This window comes from Macrosteles quadrilineatus, unplaced genomic scaffold (genome assembly GCF_028750875.1).
Source record: "Macrosteles quadrilineatus isolate MER2022 unplaced genomic scaffold, UCM_ALF_1.0 Scaffold_8__2_contigs__length_117827958, whole genome shotgun sequence".
NCBI lineage: Eukaryota > Metazoa > Arthropoda > Insecta > Hemiptera > Cicadellidae > Macrosteles > Macrosteles quadrilineatus.
The window spans coordinates 6,970,820-6,995,474 of NW_026542601.1; the positions used below are offsets into that span (position 1 = coordinate 6,970,820).

General features: G+C 36.1%; 1 protein-coding gene across 3 annotated transcripts in view; it reads right to left on the reverse strand.

Annotated features, from left to right (window-relative positions):
- Nucleotides 1–3,274: 3,274 nt before the first annotated feature.
- The window catches only part of LOC129001530 (BRCA2-interacting transcriptional repressor EMSY-like), a 30,333-nt gene continuing 8,952 nt past the window's right edge, over nucleotides 3,275–24,655 (reverse strand). The window contains exons 6-18 of one of the 3 annotated variants that reach the window (XM_054428856.1): nucleotides 18,929–19,411; nucleotides 18,227–18,325; nucleotides 16,523–16,658; nucleotides 15,544–15,672; nucleotides 13,564–13,680; nucleotides 11,645–11,724; nucleotides 10,673–10,852; nucleotides 10,023–10,149; nucleotides 8,830–8,946; nucleotides 8,130–8,240; nucleotides 5,466–5,554; nucleotides 5,061–5,142; nucleotides 3,275–4,672 (exon numbers count right to left, since the gene is read on the reverse strand). In XM_054428856.1, coding sequence (XP_054284831.1) covers nucleotides 4,617–4,672; nucleotides 5,061–5,142; nucleotides 5,466–5,554; nucleotides 8,130–8,240; nucleotides 8,830–8,946; nucleotides 10,023–10,149; nucleotides 10,673–10,852; nucleotides 11,645–11,724; nucleotides 13,564–13,680; nucleotides 15,544–15,672; nucleotides 16,523–16,658; nucleotides 18,227–18,325; nucleotides 18,929–19,411 — 1,806 coding nt within the window. In that variant the 3' untranslated portion in view covers nucleotides 3,275–4,616. Of the gene's footprint in view, nucleotides 4,673–5,060; nucleotides 5,143–5,465; nucleotides 5,555–8,129; nucleotides 8,241–8,829; nucleotides 8,953–10,022; nucleotides 10,150–10,672; nucleotides 10,853–11,644; nucleotides 11,725–13,563; nucleotides 13,681–15,543; nucleotides 15,673–16,522; nucleotides 16,659–18,226; nucleotides 18,326–18,928; nucleotides 19,412–24,655 lie in introns of all 3 variants that reach the window. The other 2 variants (XM_054428854.1, XM_054428855.1) reach the window with 2 other exon arrangements.

A 24,655-nucleotide genomic window follows, 5' to 3' on the forward strand; every position in this document is an offset into this window, starting at 1 on the left:
TTATAAGATGATTTTTTCCAAGAGTAGAGCCAATATACCACATCAGGCTTAATAGAGATAGGCATATTTTTTATTTTAATATGCACTCTCCTAAGGCTCTGCCCTGACGGCTTGCTTAAAAAGTTTCTAAGTTATTCTCGAGAATACTTAATATAAAAATTGCTAAATTGATATAAACCACGTTTTTGAAAATGATTTGGTTGGTGCTTTATGAAAATTAACCGTGGGCATTATTAGTTATGAGTTTAGTTCACTTTTCAGTATTTCATACATCAGGATCAGATCTATGGAACATTATATTTATTATTTTTATCGTTCTCTTCCCTTGCGGAGCATGGCTATGGCGGTTAGTACCAGTACACCACTATCCGGGGACGAGGAAGAAGAGAGTGGAGAGGAAGCAGGCTTTTAATCTTATACACCTGAATATACAAAGCATCCGTAATAAGGTTAGTATATGCTTATTACGGAAGGGTCCCCGAGATTCCCCCTCCAGTTATAGGCCAATCTCTCTCTGGTGCCTATACTTTCCAAGGTACTTGAGGCAGTGAGAGTGATGGTACATCAGCTGACTTTGTTTCTTGTAACAGGAAACAGGGGGGTTACTAAGGTAGCTAACCGTTTTTTTTATGGGAGTGGAAGATCGACCGTGGATGGAGTATTCCAGTTCTGTACCTTTAATGGACGCAATTGACAATAATGAGGTTGTGGAAGCTGTCTTTTGTGACCTGTCAAAAGCCTATATGACTGTGTCAGCCACCAACTTGTGTTGAGGAAGATGGAGAGTCTGGGGGTATCTGATCAGGCAGGCTAATAATAGGTTGGTGGCAAGCTTCCGAACACAAGGCAGCTGGTAGTAGCGGATGGAAGGGAGTGTGGTTTAGAGAAGGTATAGGCGTCCCCCAGGGGTCAATGCTGGGACCATTGCTGTTTTAGTGATGATCAAAATGACCTTGATTGTTGCATCCCGGGTAGAACCATCATCTATGTTGACGACTCGACCATCATGTCTAAGGGAGCGGATTTTGGCTCAGCGAGGGAACAGACTGAGTTGGCATAGAATGAAGCCAAAGGTCTTGTTTCAGGCTAATGGGTTGGCACTAAATGAGGCGAAGACGCAAGTGGGTTTTTCTCATTAAAGAAGAATGAAGACCAAGGTGTGGCCAAATTACTGGGTTTCCACTTGGGCCCTAGATTGGAATTAGCACGTTGAAATAGTTTTGAAGAGACTCAACAGAGTAATATTTTTGTTAAGGCGACTACAAGACAGCGTAACACCTGACTGTGTGATGTATGCCTATTTTGCCTTTTCCCTCAGCATAATTGCATATGGGATCCTCCTATGGGGACATGCTGCAAGAAGGGATGAAGTTTTAACCAGGCAAAAAGAGGGTTTTTTAGAACGATCTCAGGAGTATAGAGTCAGCAGGAACATTGTAGACCACTTTAGTTAGGAGTGATGACTGTCTTGTCTGTATATGTCAGCTTGCATGTTGTGGTGCAAAGAGAGAGAATATGAGCTGGAGGTGAGGAGGGTTATACATGAGCACAACACAAGAAAAAAAGACTGCCTAAACGCCCCTAGATTTAGGCTGGCAAAGAATGTAAAGTCCTTTAGGTATAGCTCTTTTAAGATGTTTAATAGTCTGCCAGAAGACCTCAAGAACTGCAGTCTCTCAATCTTCAAGAACAGGATTAAGAAACGTTTTATAGAGCAGGCATTTTACTCTGTGGATGAATTCTATGAATCCATGCTATCTATGCTTCTATGAATCCATGTTTGGTAGGGAACCAAACCAGCCACTTCTCCAAGCAAAGTAAAAGTTTTTATTTTTTGCATGCGTGTGCGTTTTGAGTTTTTAATGACAAGGCCCATTCCAGTCTACTGGTCAACGACTGCTTTCTTCAAGGTATCAAGGTAAGGTAAGGTATAAAGACAGTTGGTAATAATCACTAGATCTTTGAAAGCTAACACTAGAAATAAATCAAAATCAAATGCTAGGGGGACGAAGACCTAAATGAAATGACACATCGTCACTCTGCTGGATATAAGAGTGCCGAAACTAATGTCACTATGACGTAAAAACCTGAGCACTCTCTAATGTTTGTTCCTGGGCAGAATTTTACCCCCCAAAGTCTCATGAAAATAGACAGAACATTATTTTGATTAGCAATAAAAGTCAGTATTTTACCTCCTACCCACATACAGTACAGTAACTAACGTTACAGAAAACTATAGATGTAAGGCCTGGAATTTACCCCATGTAAAGCTATCAGAGTAGCTGTGTCAGAATTTAACACCCCCTCCAAATTTTTTTCTGACCAGATATAGAATTTAGTGAGAATCATTAATTTGGAATATAATGGGCTTTTTTTAGAGTAAGACCTTCAAAAAGTTAACTATTATGTACCACTGTTAATATTAAACTATAAAATACTCAGAAGAAAAAAGATAATTATGCTTCAAGCATAGTCCACATTTTTATTTACTTTAAATTACTCGATCGCAAGTGTAAATGGTTGAATAACATAATAAATATAAACCCTGGAACAATCACAATTGCAATTTAAGTTTGAAAACTACATAGAAATTTTGCAGTTAGTTAAAAATGACTTTTTTAGTTTTCACCATCATATCATAGTTATTACAACAGGTTTTCCTTATTAAAAATGTTTTAAAAAAATTAATGAACATAAATTTTTATAAAGGAGTGAACCTAATAGGTTTTCTATGCAAGTGGGGGGTAAGATTCCGGGTCATACATTTTGAGCTGTACTCACAAGGGGGGTGACATTCGGGTCCATACACTCTTGTTTCCTAGATTAATTTGGTCAAACAATGAAGTTTTCTAATGTATTAACAACTTTTATTTTGAGAATAATGTTACAAACTGAATCATAAGTAAAAACAAAAACAACTAACAGGCGATCTTAATAGTTACAAAATCTATATTTTAAGAATAACATGACAAATTTATCCTAATTAAATTGACAAATGTGAAAATATACGTTTAATTCCACTATTAATTTACTGAAAACATATGCAGCTCAAGTAAGTGTTGCTGGCGGAATTTTTCCCCCTGTTGGCTGTAACATCAGTTTTGCCTGGGAGGTGAAATTCTGCTACCCTGATCATAACTTTACAAAGACACCCCACCCCACGGTGGGGTGTTGTATATTTGTTACTTTTGCTAAAATATAATACTGAATTTAAACTACTTATACTTAAATGAAACATGACAAAAAACAATACTGCAGGTGTTGTTTAAAAAATATTTATTAATTTTTAAATTGTAGGTTATGAAAACCAAGTTTTACATTACTAAAAAACATTATGACAAATTTAGCTTATTGTAAAGACTAATACAGTAGTATCTTTTAGAAAAATAGGAATACTAAGATCGATTATCGATTGTATGAATACACTAGGGTTGTACCAAACCATGAACGATTCAAACCAGATGGTTGGTAAAACAATGATATTCAAACTGCGCCTCCCAGTATTAAATAAACAATCTAAAAAACAGAAATTGCTATAAACTGTTGTTTTGAAGTTAGTTATTATATACAACAATTTACAGAGTATATAATATATACATACATAATATACAATTCAAATACTTTACAAATCTAGGCCTACAATAGTTATTTATGTAACTAATGAGAGGGTTCTTTAATCTGTCGTTATCAATAAAAGCAATTTTTAAATATTTTAATATCATTCATTTATCATGTTAAAAAAAACATATTGAACAATATGCATCTAAATGAGTGCCAAACTGACTCAAGTCTGTGCTTAACTCGACTTCAATTCTGATGGCAAAACTCTATTACACTCCTGCTTTTGTTTTAGCAATACTCCTTCTGAACGGCAGGAAACTTACACAAGCACATAGCAAATACAGAACGAAAGAAAAGAAAATCGATTTATACTGTTGAGTATAATATAATACAAAATGAATAACCAATTAGAGCCTATGCACCATTGACTTTATTGCAGACATCTCATTTCCGTGAACCAGATAGACCATTAACTTTGTGTATTGCAAGCCAAAAACTCATTGTATACCCAATCAATTTTTCCTTTTGTATTTTAAACATAAACAATACTTTGTTGGGCCTATAGTAATAAATTTGTCTCTTATTGTTTGTATGATCTCTATTTACCTTTTGTATAGGCCTAGTATTTATGTAAATGTGTTTTAAGAGTTTAAATTTGAACAAGCTGGTTTTGAATGTTTTAATCTTTGAATTTAAATTTGAGATTAGATTTTCTTAAAAGCGTTAAACAAGGATAAACTATATCTAAATCACACACTGAGGAACTAATTTGTGCAACACCTTAAGGAAGAAGGAGAGTTTATTAGCATTACTCAGTGCGAAAGGTATGGATTGGTGTTTAATGTTTCGGATTACCAAACATTTTAAACAGGATATAGAGTTTTTGGCTGCAAAACTTGTACTTTAAATAATTTTGTAATGTTTTTATGTTTTTCTGCAATAAAGCACCAAACCAAAGGATTTGGAAGGTTGACAAAGATCCTGTTACAGAATGGGGATCTGTTACACAATTTGAAGGATGCTTCCAAATCTTGATTTATCACATTAAGGGATGTTTAATTCTCCATCTGCTGAGAAGAGTAATCTTCTAGTGACATGTTTGCAGGAACATCTGGAAAATTGCGGAAATGATCAAGATAAATTCTAAACGTTTGATAGATTTCCCGTCTAAACATTGTTGTGAAGGTAGCCAGTGATGTCAAGAGCAGAGGAAATTGTTACATAAAGGTCTTAACCCAAGATTGCCCTACCTTGAGACCCATGTGCCTGAGGCTAGTATAAGCTGCTAATTGATTAGCGATTATAAATTAGCCCCGTGTAAACGCTCCAAAACCATAAAATGATTACTAAGTATATGTCTTAAATTGTTGACTAGGGCTTTACAAGTTTAGTTCTAGTAGTAAACTTTGCATTGAGTAAACAATTAAACCATTGAAATACTAGCTATGGTGAGGTTGCACTGCATTTACTACTGAGGTAGTCACAAATTAGTAGATTACCAATATTGCTGTGTTGTATGGTAACGGCTCCATCTCTATGGGGCATAAACGGCTGGTTAATACTCTCTAGATCTGACAATACCTGGAACAGAGAACAACACATTTAATTATTGTACAGCAGACTTGATAATTCAAAATTGGTGGGCCAAGCAGATAAACTTGAATTATCGAGAGTTCAACTTATATAGGGAGAAAAATCAACCATACTCTCCCTGTAGCGGCAAACCTATTTACTAGCTAAACACATTTAATGTTTTTTAAATAAATTTAAGTGAAAATCTAATCAGGCAATGGAAATTCACTTAGTCTGCAGGTTTGCTGTGGCGGGGGTATTTTTGAGTTTGTGTCGAAAATAGTCACTTTAGGCTCAGTGATGAAACATGCAATTTTCAACCATAAAGTTACCTCTGATGGCAATGCCTCCATGACTATCTGAGTCACTGGTGCCTCTGCGTCGTCTGCGATAACAGCCAAGTCGCCACTTGTCAGTTGGTCTGTGAAAGTAACAATAAGTGAGTCCAAGATTAATATAATCCGGCTGTTGGGTTGTTGACAGGAATATAATCTTTTTACTGGGTTTTGTAGCTTATGTTGAACTAGATAAGAAAACAAGGGGAAACTAGAGCTTATCAGCTATTCATTATAGTTGAAGTTGAGGATGCAAAACATAAAAATATTTATTTCACATTCAGTAAAACCCCTTTAACTGCACCTCGTTCACAAACCAAAACCATAATTAAAAACTCAAATCAATTGTAGTTAGTTAGGTAACAACAAAAATATTCCGTCATGGCGCAGGCAATTGGCCTAGCTAGGCCTACAAAATGAGAGGGCGCAAACGATGGAACAAATCTTGTACTAAATCTGTGTTTTCCTGTACATGTTTGGGCCATATGTAATCATTAATTGTTACTTAAAACAATGGGTGTAAATATAATAATATATTTCACAATAAAATGTCATCAAACTGAGGTTGTTAATATAGATGACACTATACCAGTTTGTTAGGAGTGTTTAATAATGTCCCAAACCAATTTCTTGAAAAAGTGTCCTAAAGTCTAAAGCAAATTTGAGAAATCTATATATTAATTTGAAACTGTTTTTCTTTGTGACAGCTATTTTGAGAGAACGGGTGGGCGTAGAAACTCGGCAGAGGTGTCCAAAGAAAGGTCTTGGTCTGTAGATGAGCCATCAAAAGAGAAACATGGTGAATTCCCTAGGGGCTCTGCCCCAGTGGCCTTTAAATTCCCATCCCATGTTATTCTTATGAAGGAAAACGGGGTTTTTGTCACAGCTAATTTGAGAGAACAGTTGGGCGTAAAAACTTGGTAGGGGTGTCTAAAGAAAGGTATTGGTCTGTAGGTGAGCCCTCAAAAGAGAAACGAGGTCAATTTCCTTGGGGCTCTGCCCCAGAGGCCTTTAAAGTTCACTCTGCAATTTTGTTTACATTACTACCATATGGATAATTTTAAACTACTTTTAATGAACCAGCTGTTAATATTAAAATTGTATTCAAAGGTCTACTGAAACTGTCAAAAATAAATGTTTACATTATTATTTATGATTTTAAATTGATTCTCCACTGCATGGCAAGTTTTTTATAGTTTCAACAAAATGATGAATTTATTATACGTTTTAAATGTTTTGTTCTAAAATCTATACTTTATTGCTCTTAGAAAATTTTAAATGATGAAATAAGTGTGACATATCAATTTCGAAGGAATATATCATTATTCCTTATCGGTTTAGCTTATATATATTGTAAGGTTGGCACTTGCCTTTTTTTGCCTACTTTCAATCACCATTTATTTTTTAATTCAAGAAAGAACACCAGAAATTCATTTATTGGTATAAAGGTTTTTGATAATCGGGTTGCAAATTGTTTCATAGATGAGTACGTTGAGGATGAGAGCTGTGTTCAAGTTTTGGAATAGAATAACTACGGAGTATGTTTCGTCTATGGTTTTGGTGAAGTAGTTGAACTAATGTCAATTCAGGTATTAAAAACAATGTGTACAGGGTTTTTATTTTGATGTACACATGTAGCTAGGTCGAACAACGCATCTAAACCTCACTATGTACAAAACATTCGGAAACACAACAGTGTCATCACATCTCATCGCATTTGCATAATTTGTTACCAAGGCTGGACTAGGTTATGGATTTGGTTCCGCAAATGTTCAAGATTTGTGATCAAATTTCCTACAATTATGGTTCATTTCATCCACGAAATACATGCACAGCTTTATGTGATCAATATGGCCAAGGCAAAACTACCCCATAAGTTAACGAATTATCAAGTAAGAACAGGATGATTAAATACATGGGTCGATGTGGCCAGAGAAGGAATTAAAATTGCTTAGATCGAAGTAATAATGTTACTGCTTTCTGGAGAATCAGATATTTTTATCAAATACAAAAAAACTAATTTAATATGCTGATAAAATTCTGTATTTTTAGGACCAAAGATGAAGATTTACTTATAAATCCGGATACAATCCAAATGATTTTCCTAAAGCAGATGGAATTAGTTGTTAGTAATAAATATTGACTCTTTCCGTAACATAATAGACTAATTATATGAACTCATTCTCCCATATAGTGAAAGTGGCTTTTACATGAAACAAACTCATGAACAAACAATTAGAAGACCCCTAAAAAAACCTTTTGGGCAACCTAAAGCCGATAAAAAGGTAGAAAATATTGTGTTAAACGAATTCATCAATCACGTTTTTTAGGGAATACAATCGTCATACTTATTATTGCTTATCCTCCCATCATTTAACTAAGATTTTAATGACTTCACTCTATCTATCGCAGTTAGCTGAATTTACATAAAACCTCAAGATTGACCGTCGATTTCGACGGGGTTCCACTAGTTTAATAGTAAAGTGTTTCACAATTCCCACGTTTTACCTATTGGTTTATATATAACCGTAGTAAAACAAACATTTTAAATTGTGATCATGTTTGTAAATTTCAATTGAGCAACTAAAAGTTTTTTTGACCTGCTTTGTTGCGACAAAGCTATTATTTCTATTTCAGTACACAATAAAAAATAAAACTTACCTGAAGTAATGGTGAACAATTGTTCTGTGCTCACTTGAGTGAATCCACTACTCTCACTTGTTGGAACTCCTTCCTCTATTTGTTGTTCCTCAAGCATTTCAACAGCTTCGTCTTGAACAAAAAATATAATTTGTTTAAACTTCTGGATTTTTTCTATACGGTAAGAGTTATACAACACTCAGTACTTATTCCCTGCAGTGTTAAATTAGATATGTTTTCTTTTCAACCTACACTCTGACGGATTCCTATACTAGGACAAAATATCATTGCCATGTGTTGTGTTTTTTACTGTGTAGCACCTGAATTCTAAGGTAATTTGGCTGAACTCAATTCCTTTCCACAAAAATCTTTTGTCAATTTTCAGTGGCTACTGAATATAGTAGCCCCTGAACTACTGAATATAATCTGTGGCCCCTAGACAAACATGTGACTTTCCAGTGACTTCTGTGACTCCCTAGTAAAATCTGCGACTTTTCAAAAACATCCAACACGCCTAGTAATAAAATATATTACTATCTAAGACTTCTGTTTTTAGGAAAAAACATTTAGCTTAGATAAAATGAATATATAGGATGGAGAGGACATAGCGCTTTGTCCTCTCCTTCCTATATATTTATTTTATCTAAGACGTCTGTGACTTTCTAGTAGGCTGTGACTTTTCAGTGACCGGCCTGGTATGGAGATATGTTTTTTTAAGTACCTAAAGTGACGAAGGATTCAGCCTGACCGAGAGGCAGTGACACCTCCTCCAATGAAAGACTCTTGCTAGTCTCCACAGGCAACCACTCTCCTTCCCTGCTTGATACTTGTGTCGGTTCTGAAACTTAAGACAGTAGTAATATTAACCATTTGAGAGCTTAAAGGTGAAGTGAATAGTTTAAATTAGTGATGGTCGGATTCGGATATCGGACTACCGAATCCGCCGGATCCAAGCTGGAAACGGCACCCGATCGGATCCAAGAAATTCCGGATCTTGGGCTGGATCCGGTTTTGATGGATCCGATTTTTTCCCGATTTTTTTACTAACATAAAGCTGTCTGTATCCATGTACAAGACCGATTTCCCGATTTGTATACTAACATAAAGCTGTCTGTATCCATGTACGCTCATCGGGACTAATATGGCGGACATCCGGTCCGGATTACGAAAAATCCGGACTATCGAGAGTCGGGCAAATACACAGTACTGTATATAGCAGTTTTTACAATTTTGTTCCAGGTCCACAGTAATGATAGCCAGGCAAATGCACTTCCACCGGTACTAATTTTTACCGCCGAATTTTGTTCCAGGTCCACAGTTATGATAGCTAGGCATATTCACTTCCACCGGTAATAATGTTTACCGCCGAATTTTGTTACAGGTCCACAGTAATGATAGCCGGGCATATGCACTTCCATCGGTAATAATTTTTACCGCTGAATTTTGTTACAGGTCCATAGTAATGATAGGCGGGCATATGCACTTCCAAGGGTAATAGTTTTTACCGCCGAATTTTGTTCCAGGTCCACAGTAATGATAGCTGGGCATATGCACTTCCACCGGTAATAATGTTTACCACCGAATTTAGTTACAGGTCCACAGTAATGATAACCGGGCATATGCACTTCAACCGGTAATAATTTTTACCGCTGAATTTTGTTCCAGGTCCACAGTAATGATATATACATATGCACTTCCACCGGCAGTAATTTTTATTGGATTGTGATGTAATAGGTTATGGAATTAAAATGATTATTTTTGAGGCAGCGACGTTATCTAGGTGTGTATTTTAAGATGAAAATGAATGCAAGATGAGTGTAGATTGGAGATGATGTGTAGCTACTGACTGAGAGCTATTTATTTAACCAGCACCAATGATCAATAACAGCTAGGAGGTCTTGTCATAGTTGGTACCTGGTGCTGGTGGTGTAGTGGTAGGTTGACTGATGATGCCAGCTGCCTGTAGGATATCCCTGACTGTGGTGTCGCCCAGGTTCTGTCTGTACTGCTCCTGACTAAGGTCCACGACTACAGTGTTACCCTGTAACAGAGCAGAGGTTATCAATATACACTACAATACACTACATTTACATATTTTTTTATGAGTTGTTGGCCCAAAAAGAACAAACAGCAAGTAACAGGTGTATCATTATTTTGTAGAGGTGTGCGAGCCTGAGGTGATTTTTGACCTGAGCTTTTTATACAATGAATTTAACTAATACAGTAGAACCTCAAAAGCGATCGTCATCGAATCGAGAAAATTGAAAATCAAGCTGATTGCACACCTATACTGTTTTGTAAAACAGCCAAAGTGTATTTAAAAACAAAAATATGAATAAAAAATTAAGCGTGGAATGAAAAACGTTCTATTGCTTTGCTATATTACTCATTAAGATCAGCTGATGCTTATTTAAAAGCATAAGCTGATAAGCATCAGCTGTTGGACAGCTGGGTCCAGTTTTGAACCATCAAATAGCTACTGAGCAAAGGATTTGATCTAACCAGCGACCATCAGATTATTAGGCATTGTTACAACCATTTCAATTGATCCCTTGTATACTCACAGATGCCGATATGACGGGTGGTGTTTGTTGTTGCTGAGGTGGCTGTTGGGATGTTGATGTCGGTGGTTGTGTTTGAGATGTTGATGGTTGAGCCAGTGGTTTGGGAGAGATGTTCTTCGGCACCATCTTTGAAGACTGGATAACAACACACTTCTTGGACATAAGCTTCTCCATCAAATCCTGAAATAAGGTGTTGGGCTTTATTTGTGTTTATTGATTTGAATACAAACACTGAATCTGGAATACATTTGGCAACAATCAAATCACATTGGTAAAATCCAGGGTTCAAGAGAGAAATTGAATAAACCCTCAAACACACACTAAACATCCGTCCTTGACTCAACAGTTCGCAATCATTTCTTGCTCCGACATATGTGGCATAATTTTTATCTTTCAACATATGGGTTCCGGATAACTTGGTTTTGAGTTGTGGATATCTTTGATATTTGTCAAGTTCTGGACTTGGACGAGTTGGGGTTGAGTGTTGTCCCAACTAGATAATCTTAATAAAAAAAAAAAAAAAAAAAAAACATCAACGGTAACAAACATGTACAACTAATTGAATCAATTGCCCAGTATAGATCATATATATTACAGGAAATTAAATTATGAATAAATATTCTAAACTGTTTTCTCATAGATAGTTATGCTTTAATTTTTACCTCAATCTTAAAAGTAATTTTATATTTATTTAAACCTTCTAACATTTAAAATAACTCATAATATAGATATATTTTTTACTCTTATGAAGCTGTAAAGATTTATTGATGAACTAAATTTTTAGCAGTCCGATATTGTAACTATAAAATCTTATTACTTAATACAGTTACCCTCTGATCAGAATGATTTTTTACCTGTAGTCAGTTTTACCCTGTTGTTCGATATTAGTGTAAATTTGTTTGTTCTTTTTAAGTGATCGGTTTAGCAACTCCAAGCCAGTAATAAAATTGTACAATTATTCTTCCAACATACCTTGTCAGACAACGTCAGTAATCTCTTGTTGCCTCCTTTTTGGACAATCACAACGTTCTGCTTTCCTCCTTCCTTACCACCTGTTAACATTAGAGTAAATTGTATCACTAGGTGGCAGCCACGCTTGTTCCTTCACACATAGTGGCTGCAATATTCTCAGTAAAAACAACCTCTTTTTCATGTGGTATGATTTATTTGGAGTTGAGTTATATGCTAAAGTAGAACCCCGGTTAACCAAAATAAAGGGGGGAGAACCATTTCGGATAACCAATTTTTTGGTTAACTTATCAATGCTATGAATAGCCTATGTATTACCACGGGGAGTTGGCAAAATTAATTTTAAACAATATTTTTATAATACTGTATTTTATTTTAGCTACAGAAATGTTACAATGTGTGGGAGTAACCCACATCACCGCCAATAATTATATATATTGAGGTAAGAGTCAACCCCATCGGCTGATCCAAAGGCAGGCAGACAGCTCTAGTCGGACCGAGACTAGCGCTCCAACCGGAAAAGACCAACCGCCGGCAAGCAGGTTGGTCTGAGATCCGTCGCCGAAGAAGAAGGAGGTCCTGATCCTTGGTCAACAGTTGGTAAAGTACCGATAATGTCTAATTAATTGTAATCTTTTGGGGGATAAAGGGGGTAAGGGGTATCTTTTCTAAATTAGGGCAGGTTCAACCAACAATAAATTAACTGATGTAACTAAATTAACTTTACAATTATCGATATCATGTTTAGGGCAAGTTGCTGCAGGCGAGTTTCAATGGCGAGGGGTAGTTAAAATTAAATAAAAATGTAGTTAATGAATTTATTCACGACTTATCAAAGCTGGCTTACGCTGGGCAGGGTTTACGTGAGTGCTATTGGGTAGTGGAATCAGCACGATATTTATTAAATGTGGATCTAGCTGGGTTAATTCCAGTCAAGACCCCACAAATGGGTTAGTAAGAACATGTTTTAAACTAAACAACTGAAGTTACTAAAAAGCATTTTACAATTATTAATACTTAAATTTCAGCCCTGTATTTATGTTAAATTTTATGGGACCGTTTCGGTTAATCCGGGTTTCGGTTAGCCGGGGTTCTACTGTATTTTCCCTGTGGAAGACTTTCCCTTTCTTCTTTGGTTTACCAACAGATTCAGTGGGCCCACCCCTGATGTGAACAGCCACGTACATTACAGTGGTCCGCTAAGAGTTGAGCCGCTGCAAAGTACGTGGGCAGCCATTGGCCTGTGACACAGTTTTGTGGCGACTGGGTCGCTGCTAACGATCAGACTCGTAATGCAATTTTACAGATCTAGTGGCTAACGAGTGGCTTCAGCCTAGTGAGAAGGCAGTCAAACAAAGACAAACTAAATTTTATCTTTTAGCTTTTAACCTGTTCATCTATTGTGCTACTGCTCAAATGAAAAACAAAAGGATTTTTTTACACTCATAGCTCAATAGATTGTTTAAACTACAACTTTTTACATCATCATTCCAAAAAGCCTACTCTCTGCTTGTATACAATCACTGTACAACCTTCTAAACCCTGTTCTGTGCTGGTGTAAAATCAATGAACTACCATAAAAAAATCCATACAACTAGTACAAAACTCTTAAACTGTATTCTAAAATCCATCCTTTGTTAGTGAAAACCTCCAGATAGACCTTCAAAAAAACTCAATATGCACTGAAACTCCTTAAACTACCTTATAAAAACAATTTTTAATTTATTGGAATCAGATACTTTCAGATAACCTTGAGAACTGAAGTTTAATAAAAATTAATCTCAACCTAAGTTGTTTCAATCAACTTGAAGAGTTTTCAATTTGAGTGTTCCCACTTTTGTATTTTACTTATCAATAATTGATCTGATAGATTTGAATAACAATTGCTCTCTACAATAAGTTGTTAAATTTAATCTACTTACCCATAGCTGTAGCTAGTTTATGATCACCATGGCTGGTGTTCACTACAAACATTGATCCTGATGGCTTTGGCAGAATCTTGGCTGGTCCTGAGAGTCTTTTCAAATTTGTGTCCACACCTGCAACAGTTTACATTACCCATGAAAGTGTTCCAATTGATGCAATCATGTTCATTATGATTCAGCCATTTTCAATTGTTTCCTAACTACAGTGAGGTATTAACACTAAATATCATTTAAGGAATAATAAAGGGTTCAGATGAGGGGTAATAGTTGATAGTTTAAGGGAGAGTTGAAAAAAGAAAACTAATATGTCTGGGCATGTGAGAATTATAACTAGTGTACATGTTGCTCAAATTCGAGCAATTGCAAAGTATTACAGAAGTTATTTTAAAAACAATCATATTTATAATGAGTTTAAAACAGTCAACTCAAAGATTACCGGGGTGTAACTCATGGAGATACTCACGATGTATATAACAGTAATCAACATTTCCTGTAAAGATTTTATCATATTTCATAACCTGGTATTGCTTTTTAATGTTTTCTACAAACATTTCCTGACTTATAGCCGCATAAGGTTGTCCATGTTTATCTTAGTTATGCGCGTCATCCATTTATCTTAGTTATAAACCTATGTATGGTACCACCCTTGTCGCCAGCAGTAAGTTTACAAATTTCAGTGATTCTTTAATAAAGATTGAACATTTTTTTATCACCTTAAGGACTTCCTGTTGTCTGTCATAGTTTTATTTGATCAATTGGCATATTTTTGTTTAGTTGCAGTAACGTTAAATATATTTACCTGAGAAAATGCAGAGTTAAAGACCTGATGTTGTTCAGTTGGTTTTTGTTTCCCTTAGCTATATATGAATAATAATTAAATACCTTCAATAACAATTTAACTAAGGGTTTCTTGGATATTTTCATAGGCTATTATTCTAAAATCACTTCACTTTTATGGAAACATAGATTAATGTAATTGACGTACCAGATTTATTTGGCCTTAGAGGGCTTTCCTCCGCAACGATCACAAAGTTAAGCCCATGTTTCCTACTAAAAATTGTAGCACTTCGGCTAACATCCTCGTTCATCGTTTGTAGGAATCTGAATCTTGTAGGTGTTCTCCTTTATATAGGCTAATAACGATAATAAATTCTTTAAAAATATTATCTCTATTCTTTCTACTCGGTGGCGTTCTATATTTTTTATATTTCCATGATTTACAAATAGGTTCTTTCAGTGATTTAATTTTTAAAGATTTAATTTTGGCAGGACGCATTTCTTTGAATTGCAGCTTAAATATTAACAGCAATTAAATATCCAGCTGACCATAATGTAAACAAAAATGTTCTTCATAAGGAAAACATGGGAACTTTAAAAGCCACTGGGGCAGAGCCCAAGAGTTTTTCAAAAATGTAAGGTCAGTTTGCAAATCCACGTGACACGCAGTTTCCAATGAGATGTCAATGGATAAAATCGGTTAAGAAATGGAGGAGGAGTTTAACCGACAAATTTCGTGTTGGCGTATTAATTATATAGATTATATGGACGCAATGTTGCAAACATTTGACCTGAATATGAGTGAAGGATTAGTGTAGAATGGCATATGTACCTGGTCTAGCTTCATTACTGACCAAGACCAGCTGTTAGTTTTGGTCCAGTTTAAAACCATTAAAGACTTGACTTTTCTCAGGATCAGCGACCTACTGATTACTTGGCAGGCACTGTTCAGCTGTCCAGACTTCTTCACGACTATTAGGTGAGATTAAAAATTTACTAGCAACATGGAATTGGTGGTGATGGAGAAAAGGACACTTAGAGAACGACCTAGAAGGTGGATTTATGAGGTGAAAAGTAGTTGTAATAGGAAATATGTGAGATGACAAATGGTGGAGGAAGAAGAAAATGGAGATTCCTATTTAACCCAAGACCCAGGAATAACCTAGACGGAATAGAATACATTATGTTTTAAAAACTTACCACCAGTAACATTGTCTTGTTTCAGTGTGACGGGGTTTTTCAACTGAAGGTTTACCATATTGCTGCCTTTGGCTTTACTTTTAGCTGGCACAGTCACCATTTTGGGCCTCACTGTTCCACAATTTTGAGCTGAAACATAAATAAATAAAAAATAACATTATTCCCAACCCAAGATATTTTTTACCACGGGAGGAACTCGATCTTATTACTTGTAAGTGGTCAACATTGATCAGTATTGTAACCAAAATTGATTGAGGTATGCCAGCAATTTTCAGTTTTTTTCTGTCAAACGGATTTTGTAATTTAGTTATAATTTGTTGTACTAAATGCAGTAGCTTCACATTAATAGGAATATAGCAAAATGATTAAATTTATCATTTAACTAAACAAATCCAAAAGCATACCGTGGTAGTAAACAAGGTAAAGATACAATAAGAGTTTACAAACATAATACTGATATTCTCATTTTTGGACTTTATTAGAAAGTAGAAAACCAAAATAACACTTTGGGTACTAATTTCCCCAAGTTAGTAAGCTAAATCTATTCATGATGACATTCACAATAATAAAATGGCAGCGTTTCAAAACTGACAAGATTACTTTCACTCAAAGTATAATATTTTTTTATTGAAAGTAAAACTCCAAATATCCAAATTAATTGGGACCGGACCCAATCTGGATGGCAAAAAAACTGGATGATTGGATTTTCAAGTAGGCTTAAAATGTTTATAAGACACTAGGCATACGACTCGTCGCTAAAACACCAACAATCGACACGACAATAAATAGATCCACCGCATGTTGGACACAATTAGCACACATAAGAATATGTAACACATTAACCCAATCTGCAAGATACTAAAATTAAATTAACTTGCTTTTCTGGCAATTACTTTTTCTCTACTTGAAGGGATCTTGATAATTGGTGGATGATTGGAGTTGTCTTTCTGTACAACTAACAATTTCAAAAGTAGGCTACCTGTAACCGTCTGGAGTCTAGGTTGATTCCCACGGACGATTGGTAGACTCAAAGACCCCATAGGCACATTTGGAGAACGTTGCATCATGGACGTGTTGCCCGTGTTGGATGTAGGAGTGTTTGATACAATTACTACCTGTAAAAATGTCAGTTATTTTTGTTGAGCTTAAGTTACTAATCTCCAAGGGAAGTAGCTACAGTCTTCAAAGAAAGCTTGAGGTATGGAATCACTCCACATGACCTCCAATGTCATCCTTTTTTATTGCTATAGATTGCTTTGGTTGTAGGAAATCTTCTTAAATCAATATTTCTTAATTTTATTAAAGACTAAATTTGATCAAAAGAAAAATGTGTCCACGAGACAAACCACAGTCAATACTCTCCTGCTATCGGGGCCAGATTAAGTTTAAAATGATCAATCATTGCAGATTTTTTTTTCAATCGCCATTCCGATATTTAGGAGTTAAGGAAAGGCCAATTGGCTGATTAGGATTATTATGTACAAGGATAGGGATCAGCTAGCTTACCTGGTAGATAGAGGCTTACCTGTGTAATCAAGGCTAATCTGGACTCTATCTACCAGGTAAGCTAGCTGATCCCTATCCTTGTACATAATAATCCCATTCTGATATTTAGTATTTCTGCTTAATAAATGTTGCAATTTCAGGCTGTGTGTCACAAAATGCAACTACAGTACAGTAGGACCTCGATATCTCAAATCTGAAGGATCTGAAGGAATCTGAGAATGATACAAATTCGAGTTATCAAGTTTTATGAGTAAACGAGGTTCGAGTTATGAAGGTATACATCGAAAATTCGAGGTACTGAGGTGTTGAATCCTTAGTGTGTACCTTCATAACTCGACTTTTGCAACCTTTATAAATTAAAAACAAGCTATTTATACGTTCAGAATAGTAACTGCGGAAGCAAAATAAAACAATTTATCATGCATACAAATGGCATGCCCTACTGCATGGCTTTCTCTTGGAAAATCGGTCCTGATACCGTTCTTACATTGATTGAACCGTTCTTTGTATTGATCCACCTTCAGTTCAGCCTCATTTTTTTCTGGGTTTTTCATTATAGTCGATAAAGTGTTAGGCAGAATTCCAATTCCCAGACAATTTTACTTTTACCAATAACTTCTTTTATCGTCAAACTTTTACACTTACGTAACTGACAACATGAAGTCCGACGAGCACAAAATAATCTCAACAACTAGCAGACTAACAGTACAAGTCATGGCCAAACAAACAAAAGGAGTTGGATTTTCATGTCTTGACAGGAATCAAAACTAAAACCGAGCTGACTTGCACAATACGACAAAACTTATTGAGCTACAAGTTATTGAGGTACATGGTGCAAACTTTGACATATATAGGTAAACGTCGAGTTAGTGAGGCTCTAACAGGGAAATTCAAGTATTAGAAGAATATTACTGATTGAAAACTGTTAAATTTGACTTATCTGGGTTAAATATTTGAAATCTTTGACTTATAAGGGTATACTAAGACTTATACTTTGAACTGTGAAACCAAGGAAATAAAAGGGATGCTGGTGCTGCTACTTAACAGTACCGACTCACCCCTTGTTCTATACATTTCACACACAGACCTGGGGCCCATGTGGAAAATGTGAACTCCAAACCTATTTTTTATAAAGAAAAATTATTTGTATGACTAATTTTACCACCACTACACTCACCTTCTGAACCATAGGTGTGGTGGCCGTCTTAGCTCGGCTGATTATAGGTGCGACCTTCACCTGACCAGAACTAGTAGCTGTGACCATCACACGAGTCATCTGCGCAAATGACTAAGATAATCATTCAACAGTTTAATTGAGAGTGAGAGAGGCAAGTAATTGCTCAGATTGTTGTATCATTGTTTGTTTACTCCTTCACTGTTATTTCTCATCTTGTATTTTATCATGGTGGAAGGAAAATACAAAGGTGTGCTATTCCCGTCATATTCTGATGTCACTCGGATTTCAAACAAAAGATCACCTGATTGTAACAGTCAAATTGTATGTACAGTATTTGTTTTGATTGGATTGTTATTTTTTTTATAATGTTTTCAAAATAGAATGTGTTCATTATAAATCAATAACAACCAAATCAAAACAAATACTAATTTGACAGTTACAATCAGGCGATCTTTTGTTTGCAATCTGAGTGACGCCAGAATATGACGGGAATAGTACACCTATGTATTTTCCTTCCACCATGGTATTTTATTTACTTTCATACAGTCAAATACCTTTTGTTCTTTTGATCCTATAAAATATTCTGAGCTTAATTATTTTGTGTGTGTAATACTTGAATAATTTATTCATTGAATAGGAACAAGACGACATGTTCACTTCACAATAATTGTAAATCCACTGTATATATCATATAATTTTCACCTTTGAGTAAGAACTAAGGGCGACAGTCTTGGCAGATGTGGGGAGTGTGGCAGAATCTTGCAGCTGTGATGCTGAACGTTTCCTCTTCTTAGGGTCCTCCCTTATCTGGAGAGACATCGTAGGAGAGATAACCATCGAAGGGGAACGTGGCGAGGCAGAAGGGGAGGGGAGGCCAGTCGTCTCAGACGGATCTGGAGGAGGAACCACCACAAGGGGAGGGAGAGAAGATAAAAAGTCAGCACGCGCTTTAGCCTCCTCTTCCGACAACACAGGACTGGCTGGTTGGACGGATGCAGGTTTTGGTGCGGTAGCTACCACTGAGTCTGTGGGAGGGGGGACCGTGATAACAGCGGGAGGGGGGACCGTGATAACAGCAGGAGGGGAGGGAAGAGAAGTGACATGGGTTGGAGAAGGTATGACGATCACAGGTGGGGGAGGAGGCATCAAACTGGCATCCAACTCTTCTTTGGAAATATCTGCTTTCTGAAAGAGTTTGAATGTTTGTTACTGCATGACTGGTGAAACTCAAAAGTTAAAAACTAATCATACCACTACTGACACAGATACACACTTAATGTACCCAGTTCAAAATAGATTCTTTTGGCTGGTGTTGCTTCTAATGAATATTGTAGACAACAGAGTAAAAGTGGCAATTTTTGCCCTAGGAAGGGTGAGGGTGGTAATACAAAAAAGCTGTGAGAGTTATATTTGTATCTATCCAATCCGAGTAACAATTTATTCACTCTGACATTAAATGTTTGTAACTTTATTTTAACCCAACTCCATTCACATCCTATACCTATACAACAAATGTTTTACATAATTTTTCAACTGGGAGAGTCAGCAGTATCCCGACTAGGGAGAAATTGAATTAAAAACAGAGTTTGTCCAAAATTTAAAATTACCAGCCTATGAATGGTTTAAGGAAAATATATAACTGGAAAAAATTTTTAAGGAACAGCAAATTTAGTTTTAAAAAAGTTATATATAATGTATAATATAGTATCTGTAATTTGTCTACTTTGTCTAACTAGTCTAATACACAACGTATTTTAATCAACAAATTGGTTGTACGTACACCAATAGTAAAAAAATCATATTATAGACTAAAGGCCCGTTGTCCAAGAACGCGTCTGTTGCGTATGACGCTGAGTAATAGACGCTAGCGATGGACGCTCAGTGACTGCCAAGCATTGATTTCAATGGGCCCGTTGTCCAAGGGAGCGTCTCTAGCGTCTGACGCGGGGCACTGCTCCGGGAGCAGACGGGATCGCTGACGGCCAGCGTCTATTGCGTCTATTGCATTGTTGTTTCTGTGTTCTCCCGTATACTCCATTATATACAGTATCTTAATGTAATGGCTATACTCATTGTTGTGGTTTGCCCCTGAGCTGGTAAGACAAATATTAATAGTGGTTTATTTACCTTGTATTTTCGTCACAGCTCAAAAATGTTGTATAAAGCTACAACCATGGTTTCGACGCCGTTTGCGTCATGGTCACGTAGGACATGTCGAGAATCAAAGCATAGTTGTTGTTGTCATAGTCGGTCGCTTGGACGTCGTCAAAAACACATTAACACAAACACGAACACATACGGACATATTAACACTTAAAAATGTTCTCGGGGACGGAATACAGGCCTGTGTTTATTTAACTGTACCGTCGCGGGAGCCGGCTGGAGAACACTGAGCGCGACGGCGACGATGATAAGACGACCCTTGTACCTTAGGACATGGACTCGTCCTTCTGTAGGGGGTGTGTGTTGAACTAGTCTGACGAACTAGAGAAGTCTTGATGATTTTATTAAAAATTAAGTGGGAACTGTAATTAAGTTTCTCATTTAATACATGGTCGCTTTCCTGTTTTAGGGCCTTATAAATATGAAATTCCTCAAGGGTGTCAAGAGTAAAACCTTTGTTGCATACTTCCATTATTTCAATATTATTTTCAATATTTCCTGTGCTATGTTCTTCATCTATAATGTGTTGAGCGTAGCTTGATTTTTGAGGATTTATTCGGGGATTGGGTTTGTGTTCCTTGGCTCTTTTGGCGAAGGATCTGCCTGTTTGTCCTATGTAAAACTTATCACAGTCGTTGCATTTTAATTTATAGACACCAGTTTTTTCTAATTTATTTGTATTATGTTGTAATTTGGGTTTCAGCAAGTTGTCAATTTTATTTGAGGTTCTTGGAGCTGGAATTATGTTGAAGGGTCTGAGTTCTTTCCTTAATAAATTATGTAGTCTATGGCCGTGGCCGTATTCAATGGGAATATATTTAGGTTTTTCAATCAGTGGTTCATTTTTTTCGTGAGATTGTTTATTCAGCTGTTTAGTTACAAGTTTATCAATCATTTTCGTCTCATAGCCATTGGAACGAGCAATGTGCTTAATCGTATTTAATTCAATGTTATAATCCTCTGGGGACAATGGTATTTTGATCATTCTGTTAATCATGCTATTATAAGCGGCTAATTTGTGGCTGATAGGGTGGTATGAAGATGAGTGTATAGTTTGGTTGGTAGTAGTAGGTTTTCTGTATACACTGTATTTGAATCTATTGTTGAGTTTTTCTATTGTAAGGTCGAGGAAGTTAATCTTATTGTTGCTTTCGGTTTCGAGGGTAAATTTCAGTTTCGGTCGTATGCTATTAAGATATTTATTTAGCAACTGCAGCTGGCGAGCATTACCATCAAATAAGACCAGAGTATCGTCAACGTAGCGATAGTAGAACAGGATTTTATTTTGTTTTGGATTTTGTTCAGATAGGATATATGAGTTCTCTATGTGGTTCAAAAATATTTCAGACAAAATTCCTGATAGAGGGGAACCCATAGCAAGGCCGTCAGATTGGAAATAAAATTTGTTGTCGAAGCTGAAGTAGTTTTGTTTTAGAGTAATATCTAACAGGTTGATCAATTCGGTTCTAGCTTCAGATGTTAAAAATTCGGTATTCTTCAGATGGTTATCGATTATTTGCAATGTTTCATGAATGGGTACGTTAGTGTATAGATTAACGATATCGAAGGAGGCTAGTGTGTGATGATTTTTTTACTTCTATGTTTTTTGTTTTGTCGACTAAGTCTATGCTATTCTTCAAACTATGGCTGTCTGTGAATTCAAAATACGATCTAAGTATTTGGTCGAGTTTCTTAGCAACTTTGTATGCCGGTGCAGTTGTGAAATTTACAAGTGGGCGTATTGGGACTTCAGGTTTGTGAATTTTTGGGAGTCCTCTCAAGGATGGTGCTGAAGGGTTCATCATTTTTAAGGTCTTAATTTCCTCGGGTCTCAATAGATTCTTACTGGAGCTAATTGCCTTGTTAATAACACTGGTGTATTTGAGAGTTGGATCCTTATCAATTAGGGTGATGCCATTATCATTGATAAAACGGGTTACCTTATCTATGTATTCAGTCTGGTATAAAATAACAATGGAGTTGCCTTTGTCGGCTTTAGTGAGTATGGCTTTATTGTCTGTTAGTTTTTTCTTAATGCTGTTGAGGGTCCGTTTTTCGTTTGTGTTCGTCCTTTTATTCTTTGAATGAATGTTCTTGTTGTGTATTTGATTTATTTTGCTATTTACAACTGCACGTAATGCGTTACGTTCGTCGGTATTAGGAACAAACTTTATAGCGGACTCAGCTGCTATTAACTCATCAAAAATTCCAGATTTATCGTTTTTGGCCAAACTGTATTTCAAACCTTTGTTTAAGAGATCGGTTTCATGTTTGTCAAACTGTATTTCGGTTTTATTAACTAATCGTGGATAAAATTCAAAATCGAAAACTAGGATTTCATCTCGGGGCTTTTGACTGTTCATAAGTTTAGTGATCTTTTGTTTCTGTTGTTTTTTCTTTTTGTACACCTTTTTACCGATACGGGAATCAATTATGCTAATGTGCTTATCAAATTGTAAAGCATGCAGGGAATCAGCTAGCTCAAGGTGTTTTTTGTAGAGTAACTTGTTTAACATACTTTTCTTTTTATATAGAGATTTTATTTCATTTTTCACCCAAGATATTTCGGCTATTTGTTTGGCTTTTTTAGCTGCAAATGAACGGTTTTTTATTTTTACCTGAACATAGTTTGGTGTTAACATGTGCTTGATACACGTTTTGTTGAAATCTATGTTACATGTTGTGAATGCAAGTTTCAGCTTGATATTCTCGAAATGGCTGGCAAGAGAAGCCTGACTGGCTAATAATTTACTCATTGTTGTGGTTTGCCCCTGAGCTGGTAAGACAAATATTAATAGTGGTTTATTTACCTTGTATTTTCGTCACAGCTCAAAAATGTTGTATAAAGCTACAACCATGGTTTCGACGCCGTTTGCGTCATGGTCACGTAGGACATGTCGAGAATCAAAGCATAGTTGTTGTTGTCATAGTCGGTCGCTTGGACGTCGTCAAAAACACATTACGACGTCCAAGCGACCGACTATGACAACAACAACTATGCTTTGATTCTCGACATGTCCTACGTGACCATGACGCAAACGGCGTCGAAACCATGGTTGTAGCTTTATACAACATTTTTGAGCTGTGACGAAAATACAAGGTAAATAAACCACTATTAATATTTGTCTTACCAGCTCAGGGGCAAACCACAACAATGAGTAAATTATTAGCCAGTCAGGCTTCTCTTGCCAGCCATTTCGAGAATATCAAGCTGAAACTTGCATTCACAACATGTAACATAGATTTCAACAAAACGTGTATCAAGCACATGTTAACACCAAACTATGTTCAGGTAAAAATAAAAAACCGTTCATTTGCAGCTAAAAAAGCCAAACAAATAGCCGAAATATCTTGGGTGAAAAATGAAATAAAATCTCTATATAAAAAGAAAAGTATGTTAAACAAGTTACTCTACAAAAAACACCTTGAGCTAGCTGATTCCCTGCATGCTTTACAATTTGATAAGCACATTAGCATAATTGATTCCCGTATCTGTAAAAAGGTGTACAAAAAGAAAAAACAACAGAAACAAAAGATCACTAAACTTATGAACAGTCAAAAGCCCCGAGATGAAATCCTAGTTTTCGATTTTGAATTTTATCCACGATTAGTTAATAAAACCGAAATACAGTTTGACAAACATGAAACCGATCTCTTAAACAAAGGTTTGAAATACAGTTTGGCCAAAAACGATAAATCTGGAATTTTTGATGAGTTAATAGCAGCTGAGTCCGCTATAAAGTTTGTTCCTAATACCGACGAACGTAACGCATTACGTGCAGTTGTAAATAGCAAAATAAATCAAATACACAACAAGAACATTCATTCAAAGAATAAAAGGACGAACACAAACGAAAAACGGACCCTCAACAGCATTAAGAAAAAACTAACAGACAATAAAGCCATACTCACTAAAGCCGACAAAGGCAACTCCATTGTTATTTTATACCAGACTGAATACATAGATAAGGTAACCCGTTTTATCAATGATAATGGCATCACCCTAATTGATAAGGATCCAACTCTCAAATACACCAGTGTTATTAACAAGGCAATTAGCTCCAGTAAGAATCTATTGAGACCCGAGGAAATTAAGACCTTAAAAATGATGAACCCTTCAGCACCATCCTTGAGAGGACTCCCAAAAATTCACAAACCTGAAGTCCCAATACGCCCACTTGTAAATTTCACAACTGCACCGGCATACAAAGTTGCTAAGAAACTCGACCAAATACTTAGATCGTATTTTGAATTCACAGACAGCCA